General features: G+C 39.3%; 1 protein-coding gene across 13 annotated transcripts in view; it reads left to right on the top strand.

The window, feature by feature from the left end:
- Positions 1-16,810, top strand: part of SLC41A2 (solute carrier family 41 member 2) — a 168,917-nt gene that overhangs the window by 91,419 nt on the left and 60,688 nt on the right. For all 13 annotated transcript variants that reach the window (XM_059886472.1, XM_059886473.1, XM_024991803.2 and 10 more), the window contains one exon: positions 12,085-12,156. In XM_059886472.1, coding sequence (XP_059742455.1) covers positions 12,085-12,156 — 72 coding nt within the window. The remainder of the gene's footprint in view (positions 1-12,084; positions 12,157-16,810) is intronic.

The following is a 16,810-nucleotide window of genomic DNA, read 5'->3' as shown; positions in this document are numbered from 1 at the left end:
AAGAACCCACCTGCCAATGTACGAGACATAAGAGACGTGGGTTTGATGCCTGGGTGAGGAAGATCCCCTGAAGGAGGGCATGGCAACCCACTCCAGTATTCTTGCCTGGAGAGTCCCATGGACAGAGGAGCCTGGCAGGCTGCAGCCCATGGTGTCACAAAGAGTCGGACACGACTAAGTGAAGCGACTTAGCACACATACACCCATTACCATTAAAGCTGAATTTCGTCTTTTTATTTGAACTTTATTTGTTGTGACTATATTTTATATTAGAATGTTTTATCATATGTCTAGTTATATTTATTTTTCTGTTCATATTTAAGACAGGAGAACTCCAAAGCTGAATAGAAGCTCAGCACAAGGTCGTTACTGCAGGGTCATTTAGCTGGGCCTTTCATTGGGAAGATTAGGGTGGAGTTGCTGTCTTCCACAGGTCAAGAATTGTGTCACTGATTATAAGATATCTGAGTCATAAACTAAAGAAATTATTCAGTTCTCTAAGCAATTAAAATAGCATAAAGAGATGAATAAACCATGTTATTAAAGCTTGATGTCATGAATTACTACTTTTCCATCTACTAATTTGTTTAGTTTTATTTTTGAGGCTATTAGAGGTAAGATGACATGTCCCAGGGCCCGAGACAGGGCCACTGTTGGATCAGTAGTTCTCAAAATGCGGTCTTCAGAACATTAGTGTTAGCATCTTGTTAGAATAGCAAGTTCTCAGCCCCACTCCAAAGCTACTGAGTCAGAAATTCTGGGGTGTGGCTTACCATCTGTATTTGAACAGTCTTTCCAGATGATTCTGATACACATCGGAGTTTGAGAACCACCCTGTTAAATGAATGGCGTGGAGGCCGATAGGGTTGGGACCAAGTGAGAGAAGGGGGAAATCACAGGATGCGAGACCACCTGGTGGGTCACTGTGGGGACTTTGGCTATTGTGTGAATGGGAAGCCTTTGGAAGATTTTGAGCAGTTGAGTGGTGTGATCTGACAGGTATTTTTAACAGATTATTTTGACTGTTGTGTTGCAACAGAGCAGTAGGAAGCCAAGAATTAAAGCAGGGAGACAAGTTGAGAGTCCATTGCAATAATACTGTAGACTAAAATGAGGTTGGCTTGGATCAGGGTGGGTGCAAGCAGAGGATGTAGTGAGACATAGTTGGAGTCCAAAACTCATTTTCTAGGGGGAGTTGACAGAATTGGCTGATGGATTAGCTAAATTAAAGACTTGAAATATTCTCTAAATTTGAGAGGGGTAAGAATAGCCAAGTTAGAAGAGGGAAAAGTAGTCACTTGTGGCATCAAGCTTAGATGACATGGCTGACATGACTAGAAGATATTCATCTGCTTGTGATATTTTAATTGCTTAGAGAATCTGACTTCAGGTTTTCCAGGTAGAATACTGCCATTCTGGTAGAGTACTGGAGAATCTTTATCAACTTGTAGTCCAGCTCCAAAGCTCTGTGTGTGTGTGTTAGTTCCTCAGTTGTGTCTGACTCTTTGTGACCCCATGGACTATAGCCCACCAGGCTCCTCTGTCCATGGAATTCCTCAGGCAAGAATACTGGAGTGGGTTACCACCGCCTTCTCCAGGGGATCTTCCCAACCCAGGGATCAAACCTGGGTCTCCTGCATTGCAGGCGGATTGTTTTACCATCTGAGCCACCAGGGAAGCCCTATTTGCTGTTAAAGCAATTCTAAGTTAATCACTTCTTAACAACAAAACCCCCAAAGCCTCACCTTCTAGAGACTCTTCACTGACTGTTCTGAAACAGCCTACCTGAAATTTTTATTACTCTTGACTTTGAGACCCCACACTGTTCTACCCTCTCACCTCTTTCACCGCTTCTTACTTCTTCTTTGCTTGTTCTCTGCATGTGAGATTTTCTTGAAGTTTCAGTACCTTGTCTTCCATGTTCTCCATCAATAATTGTAGTCCACCACCGCTAACACATTACTGATTCTCAGATTTGCATCTCCAGTCTCTGCTGACTCCCCAGCTGAAATTTTCAACTATCTGCACCACTCACTGCAGTGTAGTTTCAAGGCTAAACTCATCATCTTCTCTTACTCTAACAAGTAAGACAGCTTTCTGTCTGCCTTGTCAGTTTATTTTCGTTACAATCACTTACCCTCCCTCTATCTAGTTATTGACTAGTCTGTCAGTTCCACCTATGAAATCCTCATCATTTTCTCTTATGCCCGACCTGCCACCACCTTAATTTGGTTGCCTGTTTATAATTGGGATGCTGTAGCAGACTGCTGACTGTACTCCCTGGTTCCAGGAAGAAGGTTGGACGAATATAATTTTTTTTAACTTTAAACAAGCACTATTTGAAAGTCACCTCTTCCATCTATGGTCAAAGTATAATTCTTCTATACATTTTCTAATTTTTCGATGATCTATTTATTTTCATTTGTGAAAGTAGGAGTAAAAATCATTATAACTGTAGAAGGCTAGTCCATGATTACTTTAATCTTTTGCCCCATGAAATAGTCTTTTCTCATTTTTATGATTGTCTACAATAGAAATAGGTTAAATGAACTTATAGGATTTTAAGAAAGGCCTATAAAGATAGAGAATTTAAAACACAAGATATCAGATACAGCCTGCTCACCCCATCTGTCAAAGGTCAGTTGTATATAAAATTTGTTGTTTTATAAAGCTAAAGATTCAATGTTCACAGATAAAAAAGATATTCCAATAAAATAGATTTCCTGTTTCAACAAGGGAGATTTCATAACAGTGAATCCAAATTGACTTTATCTCACCCTCTTTACTTTAGTCAAAATTTATCTCTAAAGGTATAATAATTAACTAGAAAAATTTTTCCTAGATTTTTATCTTTTCAACAGTAGATATATGTTAGAGTAGATATTCTTATAAATATATAGCAGTAGTCTATAATTGAAAAATAAACCAAATACAGTGGTTCTATAAATTGCTGAGTTTAAGTTCTGTTATCTGAGGTCTAAAATTTTCTGCTTCTGAATGCTGAAGAGTCAGGAATGATATTCACTGTCCTAATGATAGTAGGCGGAGAAGGCAATGGCAACCCACTGCAGTACTCTTGCCTGGCAAATCCCATGGACGGAGGAGCCTGGTGGGCTGCAGTCCATGGGGTCGCTAGGAGTTGGACACGACTGAGCGACTTCACTTTTACTTTTCACTTTCATGCATTGGAGAAGGCAATGGCAACCCACTCCAGTGTTTTTGCCTGGAGAATCCCAGGGACGGGGCTGCTGTCTCTGGGGTTGCACAGAGTCAGATACGACTGAAGTGACTTAGCAGCAGCAATGATAGTAGGATTTTTTTTTTTTTTTTAAGCTTTTAAAACTATTTTCTGGGAGCAAATTGCTATTTTTGTTGCCTCAAACCTTGGTTCTCTGAAGTTATGTTGAAAAATTCTACCTTTTAAATTCATTAATTGAAAAAATATTTTTGAGCCTTTACTATATGCCAAATGGTGGTCCGTGTGCTAGGGAATCTGTAATAAGCAAACTGGAAAATGTTCCTGCCTTCTTTGAGCTTACATTCCAGTGGAGGCATATGAAGTTGGAAAAAATCTCTTTCCATAATAATTTTACATTAGACTTTCCATTCAAACTGTAAAACTTCTAAATTAAAAAAAGAAAGTCCCCAATAATGACATTAATAACTCTGACATAATGTAGGTACTGTTACAGTCTCAGTATTTTTTCCTAAATTTGGCATAATTCTAAATTTTATGTGTTATTGTCATACCCTCACTGTTAGATACAATTAAGAGTGCAAATTCCTATTATTAATCTTAATTTTAAGATATGTTTCTTAAGTTATAACTACTAACCCATAGTCATAATTTTGTGGAGTGGAACTGCTTAAGTTTAATCAAGAACTGTTTTAATCAACTAGATTTTTAAGCTCTCTCCTCTTCTTTATAGCTTTTTTGAGGTATAATCAATCTACAAGAAACCAGACAAATTCAGTCTTCAGTTTGATGAGTTTCAATACATAGTATGTACCTGTGAAACCATCATCACAATCAGGATTATAAGCATATGCTTCACCCCTGACAATTCAGAAAGATATTAGGGTGTGTGTGTATTTTAGCATATTAAGTTTTATTATCAAATATTTCAAGCATGTAACATTGTAATAGTGTTCCCAATTCAGTTGTGAACCTTCTCAGAGAATAACAGTTATAAAATCAAGGATAATAGATTATTTGTAGATTACTGAAAGCCTACAAAACCAACTAGAAACTAGAATTTACCCTTCAGTTCAGTCGCTCAGTCGTGTCCGACTCTTTGCAACCTCATGAACCACAGCACTCCAGGCCTCCCTGTCCAACACCAACTCCTGGAGTCCACCCAAACCCATGTCCATTGTGTCGGTGATGCCATCCAATGATCTTATCCTCTGCCGTCCTCTTCTCCTCCTGCCCTCAATCTTTCCCGGCATCAGGGTCTTTTCAAATGAGTCAGCTCTCTGCATCAGATGGCCAAAGTATCGGAGTTTCAGCTTCAACATCAGTCCCTCCAATGAACACCCAGGACTGGTTGGATCTCCTTGCAGTCCAAGGGACTCTCAAGAGTCTTCTCCAACACCACAGTTCAAAAGCATCAATTCTTCGGCACTCAGCTTTCTTTATAGTCCAACTCTCACATCCATACATGACTACTGGAAAAACCATAGCCTTGACTAGACGGACCTTTGTTAGCAAAGTAATGTCTCTGCTTTTTAATATGCTGTCTAGGTTGGTCATAACTTTCCTTCCAAGGAGCAACCGTCTTTTAATTTCATGGCTGCAGTCACCATCTGCAGTGATTTTGGAGCCCATAAAAATAAAGTCAGCCACCATTCCACTGTTTCCCCATCTATTTGCCATGAAGTGATGGGACTGGATGCCGTGATCTTCATTTTCTAAATGTTGAGCTTTAAGCTGACTTTTTCACTCTCTTCTTTCACTTTCATTAAGAGGCTCTTTAGTTCTTTACTTTCTGCCATAAGGATGGTGTCATCTGCATATCTGAGGTTATTGATATTTCTCCTGGCAATTTTGATTCTAGCTTGTGCTTCCTCCAGCCCAGAGCTTCTCATGATGTACTCTGCATATAAGTTAAATAAGCAGGATGACAATATGCAGCCTTGATGTACTCCTTTTCCTATTTGGAACCAATCTGTTGTTCCATATCCAGTTCTAACTGTTGCTTCCTGACCTGCACACAGGTTTCTCAAGAGGCAGGTTGGGTGGTCTGGTATTCTGATCTCTTTTAGAATTTTCCACAGTTTATTGTGATCCACACAGTCAAAGGCTTTGGCATAGTCAATAAAGCAGAAATAGATGTTTTTCTGGAACTCTCTTGCTCTTTCAATGATCCAGCGGATGTTGGCAATTTGATCTCTGATTCCTCTGCCTTTTCTAAAACTAGCTTGAACATCTGGAAGTTCATGGTTCACATATTGCTGAAGCCTGGCTTGGAGAACTTTGAGCATTACTTTACTAGCATGTGAGATGAGTGCAGTTGTGCAGTAGTTTGAGCATTCTTTGGCATTGCCTTTCTTTGGTATTGGAATGAAAACTGACCTTTTCCAGTCCTGTGGCCACTGCTGAGTTTTCCAAATTTGCTGACATATTGAGTGCAGCACTTTCACAGCATCATCTTTTAGAATTTGAAATAGCTCAACTGGAATTTCATCACTTCCACTAGCTTTGTTCGTAGTGATGCTTCCTAAGGCCCACTTGACTTCACATTCCAGGATGTCTGGCTCTAGGTAAGTGTGAGTGATCACACCTTTGTGATTATCTGGGTCATGAAGATCTTTTTTGTACATTCTGTGTATTCTTGCCACCTCTTCTTAATATCTTCTGCTTCTGTTAGGTCCCTACCATTTCTGTCATTTATTGAGCCCATCTTTGCATGAAATGTTCCCTTGGTATCTCCCTTAAGAGACCATAACTGCAGTGGGTAAGAATGGCAAAATCTGTGGCTTCTTTTTCTTGATGGAATTCCCCAGTCTCATGTGGTAGAAAACCCATAGTCTTCCCAACTTGAGGTGACAAAGTTCAAGGAGTCTGGCAAAAGAAAAAAAAGAACAAAAGTAGGCAAAAATGTGAAGCATCCTATACTTGAAAGACAAATACACTGGCAAAATTTGAGTTTTTGCATTTTTTGACTAAGTGCCTTCTGTTATTATGCATACCCATAGTGGCAGAAAATTGAAGTTTTGGTGGCATGAATTATCAGATAACAGAGCTTGAAGCTGACAGAGCAGGTAGAAATTTATGGGGAAATCCCAGCAGCAAGAGAACTGCAAAGAGGATAAGCCCCAAAATCTGAGCATTAATTCTGTCCAAATCTTTGGCTGACCATTAAACTACATAGGTGAGGAGAGATCCTCCCCAAAAGCTGAGCTGAAAAGCAGTATTTGGTAGCTGGAAGAACCAAGCAGAGATATGAACTGCTGCACCTTGTGGGAGAGACAGTGGTTTGCAGTTTGAGTCTAGACCAATTAACTGCCTATTAGAAGGAAAATCCAGTTATCCTCAGCAGAACGTAACATTATCCAGAGTTATTATAACACATTATTATAATGTCTAGTTTTTGACTGAAATCACTAGTGGAAAGAAACCAAACCCAAAAGTGTGATTCATATTCAGTCAACAGGAAGTGACTCAAAGTGGGCCCAGATGTCGAGTTTAACAAAATCTTCCAAAGCAGCTAATATAAATGTGTTCAAAGAAGTAAAGGAAAAAATGTTCAAAGAATTAAACAAATGTGTCTTAATGAGTGAATGTATCAGATTGGTGAGAGCAGAAGAAAGAATTCATGAACTTGAAGATAAATCAGTAGAAATTATTCAATCGGAAAAAATAAGAGGAAAAGGTTGAAGACATCATAAATTGAGTCTTGGATATCTGACTGTATAATGATGTTGAACATTGTTGTTGTCGTTGTTGTTCAGTTGCTCAGTCATGTCTGACTCTTTGCGACCCCGTGAACTGAAGCATGCCAGGCTTCACTGTCCTTCACCATCTCCCAGAGCTTGCTCAAACTCATGTCCCTTAAGTCGATGAGGCCATCCATCCATCTCGTCCTCTGTCATCCCCTTCTCCTCCCGCCTTCAATCTTTCCCAGCATCAGGGTCTTTTCCAGTGAGTCAGTTCTTTGCATCAGGTGGCCAAAGTATTGGAGTTTCAGCTTCAGCATCAGTCCTTCCAATGAATATTCAAAGTTGATTTCCTTTAGGATTGACTGGTTTGATCTTACAGTCCACAGGATTCTCAAGAGTCTTCTCTAACACCACAGTTCAGAAGCATCAATTCTTTGGTGCTCAGCCTTCTTTGTGATGCAACTCACATCCATACATGACTACTGGGAAAACCATAGCTTTGACTAGACAGACCTTTCTTGGCAAAGTAATATCCCTGCTTTTTAATATGCTGTCTAGGTTTGTCATAGCTTTTCTTCCAAGGAGCAAGCGTCTTTTAATTTCATGGCTGCAGTCACCATCTGCAGTGATTTTGGAGCCCAAGAAATAAAATCTGTCACTGTTTTCATTTTTTCCCCATCTATTTGCCATGGAATGATGAGACCAGATGCCATGATCTTTGTTTTTTGGAATGTTGAGTTTCAAACCAGCTTTTTCACTCTCCTCTTTCACCTTCATCAAGAGGCTCTTTAGTTCCTCTTTGCTTTCTGCCATTAGGATGGGGTCTTCAGCATATCTGAGGTTATTGATATTTCTCCCAGCAATCTTGGTTCCAGCTTGTGCTTCATCCAGCCTGGCATTCCGCATAATGTATTCTCCATATAAGTTAATTAAGCAGGGTGACAATATACAGCCTTGATATACTCCTTTCCCAGTTTGGAAGCAGTCCATTGTTTCATGTCAATTTCTAATTGTTCCTTCTTGACCTGAATGCAGGTTTCTCAGGAGGCAGGTGAGATGGTCTGGTATTCCTGCCTCTAAGAATTTTCCACAGTTTTCCACAGTTTGTGCTCCACATGGTCAAAGGCTTTAGTGTAGTCAATGAGGCAGAAGTCACTATTTTTCTGGAATTCTCTTGCTATTTCCATGATCCAACAGATGTTGGCAATTTGAGCTCTGGTTCCTGTGCCTTTTCTAAATCCAGCTTGAATATCTGGCAGTTCTTGGTTCACCTACTATTGAATCCTGGCTTGGAGAATTTTGAGCATTACTTTGCTAGCGCGTGAAATGAGTGCAGTTGTGTGGTTTGAACATTCTTTGGCATTGTCTTTCTTTGGGATTGGAATGAAAGCTGACCTTTTCCAGTCCTGTGGCCACTGCTGAGTTTTCCAAATTTGCTGGTATATTGAGCGCAACACTTTCACAGCATCATCTTTTAGGATTTGAAATAACTCAGCTGGAATTCCATCACCTCCAGTAGCTTTGCTCATAGTGATGCTTCCTAATGCCCACTTGACTTCACGTTCTAGGATGTCTGACTCTAGGTGAGTGATCACACCATCGTGGTTATCTGAGTCATTAAGATCTTTTTTGTTAAACATATGTGTGATATATTCGTATACTACATATGGTAAAAGTTTTAATACTTGACCAAACCAGGTAGTGGGAATATAAATGTTATTGAAGAGCATAAAAGCAATTCCTGTTGTATGAAATTATCTTTATAAAAGTTAAATTCATTGAAGTATAGTTTACATTTAATAATATATGTACATATTAACTGTATAATTTGATGAGTTTGACAAATATATTAAATGTGTATCTATCACCATCAACAAGGTACAGAACATTTTTCTCACCCTGATGCGCTTTTGCTGTTAATTCAGCTGCCAGGTAATCCCTCTGACCTCAAGTAATCTCTGCTCTTTCAGTTACTTTTTTAGAATTTCATATAAATAGAATCATAATTTTTCTCATTGTTTATTCATATTCTTTTCCATTATGGCTTATTATAGGATATAGAATATAGTTCTCTTGTTGTTTATCCATTCTGTATGGAATAGTTTGTACCTATTAGTTCCAATCTCCAAATCCATCCCCCACCCTGTACTCCTTTCCCCTTGGCAACTGCAAGTCTGTTTTCTAGGTCTATGAGTCTCTGTTTCGTAGATATGTTCATTTCTATTATATTTTAGATTCAACATATAAGTGATATTATAGTATTTATCTATCTCTGTCTGACTTACTTCACTTAGTAGGATAATCTCTAGTTGCATCCATGTTGCTGCAGATGGCATTAGTTCATTCTTTTTCATGGCTAAGTAGTGTTCGGTTAGATCTTCTTTATCCATTCAACTGTCAATAGACATATATTTAGATTGTTTTCCTGTCTTGGCTATTGTAAATAGTGCTGCTATAAACATAATGGTGCATGTATCTTTTCAAATTATAATTTTTCCTGGATATATGCTCAGGAATGGGATTGCTAGATCATATGGTAATCATATTTAGTTTTTTGAGGTACCTCCATCCTATTCTCCATAGTGACTGTACCAACTTACATTCTTACCAACAGTGTAAGAGGGTTCCCTTTTCTCCACACCCTCTCCAGCATTTGTTATTGGTTGACTTTTTAGTGATGGCCATTCTGACCAGTGTGAGAACTCTCACCTCCCGATCTTTTCCTGTGCTCAGTTGCTCAGTCATGTCTTAGCAGCTACATGGACTGTAGCCCACCAGGCTCCTCTGTGTATGGAAGAATACTGGAGTGGGGTGCCATTTCCTACTCCAGAGTATCTTCCCATCCCAAGGATCAAGTCTCTTACTGTATTGGCAAGTGGATTATATCACTATCGCCACCTGGGAAGTCCACCCTTAACTTTAGTTTTCACTGGGATCCAGTCAACAATCTTTGATCTTAGAGGAGGAGTTTAAAAGTTTTTCTTTTGTTTCTTGTCCATTTTACCTACTTAAGAGTTCTGGAATCCCCAGAGTGGGGTTAAGCCAAGGAGGTCACGCTCTTTGGCCTAACTGTTGCCGCAAATAATTGCTAGTCATATATCTCAGGGTAAATTTTTCTAGCCCCTTAAATATATATATTTTAAAACTGGGGTATAGAAAAGACTTGTTTGGCTTTTAATATTAGAGGGAGGGGTCCCTTTTGGCCCATTTAACCTGAGGGTAGTATAATAAGGGGCTTCTCCAGTGGCTCAGCAGTAAAGAATCTACCTGCAATGCAGGAGATGCAGGAAGATGTGGGTTCGATCCCTGGGTTGGGAAGATCCCCTGGAGCAGAGCATGGCCATCCACTCCAGTATTCTGGCCTGAAAAGTCCCATGGACAGAGGAGCCTGGTGGGCTACAATCCATAGGATCACCAAGAGTCATATATGACTGAAGGGACTGAGCACAGCACAGCACAGTGTAATAATATCAAATCTTGTTTTCATCACATAAATATCCATTTTATTTCTCCCATTTTAAATAACCATCTAAATATTTCTTAACTCCTTTTAAAATTTACCTTGTAGAAAGTAATAGCTAGACTTTCCTTACAAGTTTTTTGTTAACATTGATTACTCTAATACTCTTGTTAGTATCTGTAAGACCCATTGAGGGGAAGCAAAGAATACAAATGAAGCTTCTCAAACCAGTTTTTCTTATTTGTTTACTTATTTTGTTTTCCTAGACTGTAATGAATGTGTCTCCATTGATCATCAAGGGGTTCTGAAGTCTTGACATCTTGTACTTTTTCATGGAATCATTTTAGATTGATTCCTATGCCTGTAGACATCTTTCTAAAAGTTATTACAAATAACATGAGTTTCCCTTATACCTGTTTCTTAAACACTAAACCTGAGCTAGGTTTAGTGTTTAAACATAGGTTTAGTGTTTAAAGTATAAGCCACTCTTTAAACATGGCTTATACTTTATAAAGGAGAAGGCAATGGCAACCCACTCCAGTACTCTTGCCTGGAAAATCCCATGGACAGAGGAATCTGGTGGGCTACAGTCCATGGGGTCGCAAAGAGTCGGACATGACGGAGCGACTTCACTTTCACTTCACTTATACTTTATTCACTAGAGCAGAGACTCAGAGCTACAAACACAAGTTTTATGAATAATTCAGACTTCTGGGCTTAGGAAGCAAATAATACAAGTAAAGAGAGCAAGAATAATTATTCTAAAACACTGAAAAATCTTAATATGTGCATTTGCTTGATACTGTGAGACAACAGTCAAGAGTGAAGTTAGAGAACAGAATCTGTTTTCCAGATTGAAACAGGGAATGTTGATGTGGCACTTAACCTGTTGGTTTGAAACCAGTGAGCTAACCTATGGTTTGTCCATGGTTAACTACCCATAAATAATTACCCTTATGTATCTGTTACTTTACCCATTCATCTGTCTTCAATAACCAACCATATAATGAATAATTGAAACTTGGCTCAGTGAATTTTAGTAATGATTGCTTATTGCTTTCCAAATGACTGCATTAGAAAAATTATCAGGTTTGGATATATGTTTTTTGAATCCTAAGTTGTTGAAAAGTATGATTTAGCTTACAGAGCAGTTGAATGTGTGAATAAAATATTAATTTTTGAAGAATATTCTTCCATTTAGCCAACAGATATATACATTTTAATAGTGAGATACATTATCAACATTCATATGTGAACAATATAAATTTTTTATTGATAATTTTGACTTAGTTATGACTCAGATATAAATTATGTAATATGAATTATTTATTTACATCTGGTTTTTTGGTCAGTGCATAAGTTTTATGATGTGGAATTAAATGCTAGCATCTCAAAATTATGTAATTATTTATGTTGGGTCTCAGTAGACAAAATTTAACATATTAGGATGATGCTTGATGTTAGTTGTAAAATAACGGAGGGCAGGTGGACAATACTAAACTAGTCCACTGGTTCTTTTGAGCTAGTAATTAAGTTAAAAAAATTTTTTTTCTAAACATCTCAGGCAAGCTAAATATGAGATGCAAGACTTGTAGTGAATTTAGAATTATAGTTAATATGCAGTATAAGCTCATCAAATATACTAAAGGATTGTTTTTGGCTTTAATACTTAATATGCTATTTAAGCAGAATAGAGGGCATATAGCTTACTCAGTGATACATGAAAATATTCATTTTAACAGGTAAACATTGGGAAGATGGATTCACCCATTGAAAAGTGGAACCTAATAATTGGCAACTTGGCTTTAAAACAGGTAAGTGATATGTATATGGGTATACACACACATATATTTATGAACAAATGATAGAATAAATGGATAACTTCTGAAAGTTTTCTTTTTCTAGAAACATCACATTTTTCTAAATATGGAAAATGTATAACATACAAAGTATAGAGTAAATATAAAAAATATTTTCTCCCATATGTAATAGAGCCAGAATTTGAGTTAATATGTGTACAAATAAATATGTAGCACTTCATTGCTTAGATGCTATTTTTCTTTGACTTTTTAAAAGTAAATCTTCTAATTAAACTTCGCTCATTTTTATATGATAGGATGTGTAAGCTGAATTTTCCTTAATTTGTTAATATTATCAGTGTTAATACAAATGAGCACATTAAATTGTCAATTATATATAGATCATCCACAGGTCTTTCTAATCTCAGGGGAATCTCTCTTCCTCTCCCACTACCTGCTGCTATCCCCAAGACACAAGACTGCAGCTCCCAGCACCTCTTTAGCAAATCTGAGTTTATGAAGTGCTCGCTAATTAAAAAAAATTTTTTTTTTTAATTTGGCTGCGCTGTGCAGCATGTGGGTTCTTAGTTCCCCTGCTAGGGATCAAACCTGTGCCCCCTGCATTGGAAGTACAGAGTTTTAACCACTAGACCATTGGAGAAGTCTGGCTCAACTAATTTTCATGTTAGGTCAACTCAGACGTAATGTTGAGAACGTGGTTGCAGAAAAGAAATTTCATGTTATGTTCAAAGACAAAGAAAGAAAGGCAATTTTGGGATATAGGCTTTTAAAAGGTATCTGTGTTTCTAAGATCACAGGCTTAGAAACAAGAAAATTTGAAATCTAGTCTCAGCTCTAGCAATCACCAGCTATATAATGTTTGTTAATTTAGCCTTTCTTCTATGTTTCATTTTCCTCTTCATTTCCATAGTGTCGCACTAGGGATACCCAAGATCCTTTTCAGCTTGAAACTGTAGGAATCTATGCTGGAGTAATAAGCAGTATATCCAACAACCAGTAGGCTACTTATAAACTAATAAATGAAAATTTGAAAATATATCCTATTTTATTCTTTAAATACTGTAAACTCTTACTGAGTAATATGAGTTAGACTATAAATTATTCTAATAATTTTCCACCTCTGCTTTTGTTTTATTTTCTTAAGAAGCGCTCATCCTTTTTAAAAGATTTTTATTTATTTATGGCTGTGCTGGGTCCTCATTGCTGTGTGGGCTTTCTTTATTTACAGCAAGTGGGGGCTCCTCTCTAGTTGCGGAACGCGGGCTTTGCATTGCAGTGGCTTCTCTTGTTGCAGAGCACAGGCTCTAGGTGTGCAGACGTCAGTAGTCGTGACTCATGGGCTTAGTCGCTCGTCAGCATGTGGGATCTTCCCAGACCAGGGATGGAGCCCCTGTCCCCTGCATTGGCAGGCGGATTCTTAACCACTGGACCACCAGGGAAGTCCCCATCTCGCTTTTAACTTTTCCTTTCACTCTTAGTCTCCGCCCTTCCCCTGCCATCCTCTCTTTCCATAACTGTTGGTCAGGATGAGAGCTAGAGATGGCTGCGGTTTCACTGATCCTATCATAATAGTGCCACAGCCTGAAGTCTGTGTCTGTGTCTCACTCCACCAAGGATGCATGAGAAACGGGGAACCCCACACGGGCTCATCAGGACCCAGCTGGTATAAGCCAGTGAGGCAGCAACTGGTTGGAGTCTAGTTACCTGTAGACAAAAGTAGAGGGGAGAAGAAAATAAGGTCAGGTGGGGGTGACAGTGGTGCTGTCTCTGAAGCTTTATCTGCTCCAGCTTGTGAGGGAGTAGACGGCTGGCTGGGGGAGTAGGGGGAGCTGGCAGAGCTCCTCTGACTTGAGGCTGGCTGTGGACGGGATGGGTGGGGAGGGATGAGAAGGACAGAGGCACCTCGTGCTGGCATTAGCTGGCGTGCGTGTTCTTCTGACTATTAAATGGGATCCCAAGCAGATGACCATCACAGAATTTCTTCACAGTTGTACACAGTGGCCATCTCAACCTGTCCATAAATTGTCAAATAAGTAGGTATTTATTTATTTTTTGGGGGGGAACCCCAGAGTTCCCAATCTCATTGAAGAGTCATTCCCTCGCCAGGATAGATGTATCCTGTGTTCACGTCTATTTAGGCCCATGCCTCCTGTTAACCTCTACAGCTCCTCCTTAACCTGGAGTTTGCTCTTCTCTTGGGTACAATTGGGTCTTTCCTTTGCAGGTTTATACACTAGGACTTCTTTATTTCAGCTGTGTGTGTGTTACAATGTCTTCCATAGGCTCCCTAGTTCTGTATTTCATTTCTAAGAAACAAAAACTCTGCATTTTATTTCTAAGAAAAACCTTGGAGTCACAGTATTAGAATTTAAATTATTAATTTTATCACTTTTACATATATTATTTACTAACCAGGATCAGGAATGCAGGTCAGGAAGCAACAGTTAGAACTGGACATGGAACAACAGACTGGTTCCAAATAGGAAAAGGATTATGTCAAGGCTGCATATTGTCACCCTGCTTATTTAACTTATATGCAGAATACATCATGAAAAACGCTGGACTGGAAGAAACACAAGCTGGAATCAAGATTGCCAGGAGAAATATCAATAACCTCAGATATGCAGATGACACCACCCTTATGGCAGAAAGTGAAGAGGAACTAAAAAGCCTCTTGATGAAAGTGAAAGTGGAGAGTGAAAAAGTTGGCGTAAAGCTCAACATTCAGAAAACCAAGATCATGGCATCCGGTCCCATCACTTCATGGGAAATAGATGGGGAAAGAGTGGAAACAGTGTCAGACTTTATTTTTATGGGCTCCAAAATCACTGCAGATGGTGACTGCAGCCATGAAATTAAAAGACGCTTACTCCTTGGAAGGAAAGTTATGACCAACCTAGATAGCATATTCAAAAGCAGAGACATTACTTTGCCAACAAAGGTCCGTCTAGTCAAGGCTATGGTTTTTCCTGTGGTCATGTATGGATGTGAGAGTTGGACTGTGAAGAAGGCTGAGTGCCGAAGAATTGATGCTTTTGAACTGTGGTGTTAGAGAAGACTCTTGAGAGTCCCTTGGACTGCAAGGGGATCCAACCAGTCCATTCTGAAGGAGATCAGCCCTGGGATTTCTTTGGAAGGAATGAAACTTTAGTTTCAGCTAAAGCTGAAACTCCAGTACTTTGGCCACCTCATGAGAAGAGTTGACTCATTGGAGAAGACTCTGATGCTGGGAGGGATTGGGGGCAGGAAGAGAAGGGGACAACAGAGGATGAGATGGCTGGATGGCATCACTGACTCGATGGACGTGAATCTGAGTGAACTCCAGGAGTTGGTGATGGACAGGGAGGCCTGGTGTGCTGTGATTCATGGGGTCGCAAAGAGTCGGACACGACTGAGCAACTGAACTGAACTGAACTGAACTGAACCAGGATCAGACATTACTTTGTCCACAAAGGTCTGTCTAGTCAAGGCTATGGTTTTTTCAGTAGTCATGTATAGATGTGAGGGTTGCACTAAAAAGAAAGCTGAGCGCCAAAGAATTGATGCTTTTGAACTGTGGTGTTGGAGAAGACTCTTCAGAGTCCCTTTGACTGCAAGGAGATCCAGCCAGTCCATCCTAAAGCAGATCAGTCCTGAGTGTTCATTGGATGGACTGATGTTGGAGCTGAAACTCCAATACTTTGGCCACCTGATGGGAAGAACTGACTCATTTGAAAAGACCCTGATGCTGGGAAAGATTGAGGGCAGGAGAAGGGGACGACAGAGGATGAGATGATTGGATGGCATCACCGACTCAATGGACATGGGTTTGGGTGGACTCTGGGAGTTGGAGACGGACAGGGAGGCCTGCCGTGCTGCAGTTCATGGGGTCACAAAGAGTCGAATATGACTGAGCAACTGAACTGAACTGAACCAGGATCAGAATGCTGAAGTATCTTAACAACTGGTACTAGCATAGTGATGCTTGCAGCTCAGCACTAAATCTGCTGCAATGAAAGATCTGGGGCTAGAATCCAGACTATCTGAACTTGCTAGCCTGGCTTTTCCATTAATTTACTCTATGACAAAATCAGAATACTTGGGTTTTTCATCTGGAGCCCTGATTTCAGTACATGGATTAGCTTCAGAGAGTCTCTGAGCACACAGAAATTCTGCTCAAAATTTTGACTGCATGGTGTTTTCATGAAGAGAAGAATCTATAAAACTTTCACCAGATTGTCAAAGGAGTCCATGACACAAACACAAAAAGAATAAGTGAACTAGAGGTGCCTTTAGGGTTTCTTTTGGTTCTAGCATTCGTCTAATGTGATTCTAAGAGTTCACAGTGTGACTTTTTTTAGTTGCTTTTTTTTTTTTTTTTGAGGGTTGCTTTGTGCTTTCCACTTTCACTGTGGAAAGTACTTTATATATTCATGTAATTCATTTAAATACAAAATAACCCTTCCATGTTCAATATTACCATTTTTCAGATTCGGAGCTGAAGTTTTTAATAGCTGTTTGTGAGGTTATTTTTTAATGTCTGCCTCTCCCATTGACCAGGAGCTCTATGAGAGCAGGGAATAAATTTGTTTTGACCACTGCTGTAGCCTAACACCAGGCATAGCACCTTGTATATAGTAGACCCTAAATTAATGCTTGTTGAATAACT

This window comes from Bos taurus, chromosome 5 (genome assembly GCF_002263795.3).
Source record: "Bos taurus isolate L1 Dominette 01449 registration number 42190680 breed Hereford chromosome 5, ARS-UCD2.0, whole genome shotgun sequence".
In the NCBI taxonomy this organism is placed as follows: domain Eukaryota; kingdom Metazoa; phylum Chordata; class Mammalia; order Artiodactyla; family Bovidae; genus Bos; species Bos taurus.
Note: the sequence above shows the minus strand (reverse complement) of the source record. Positions and strands in the feature narration are given on the sequence as shown.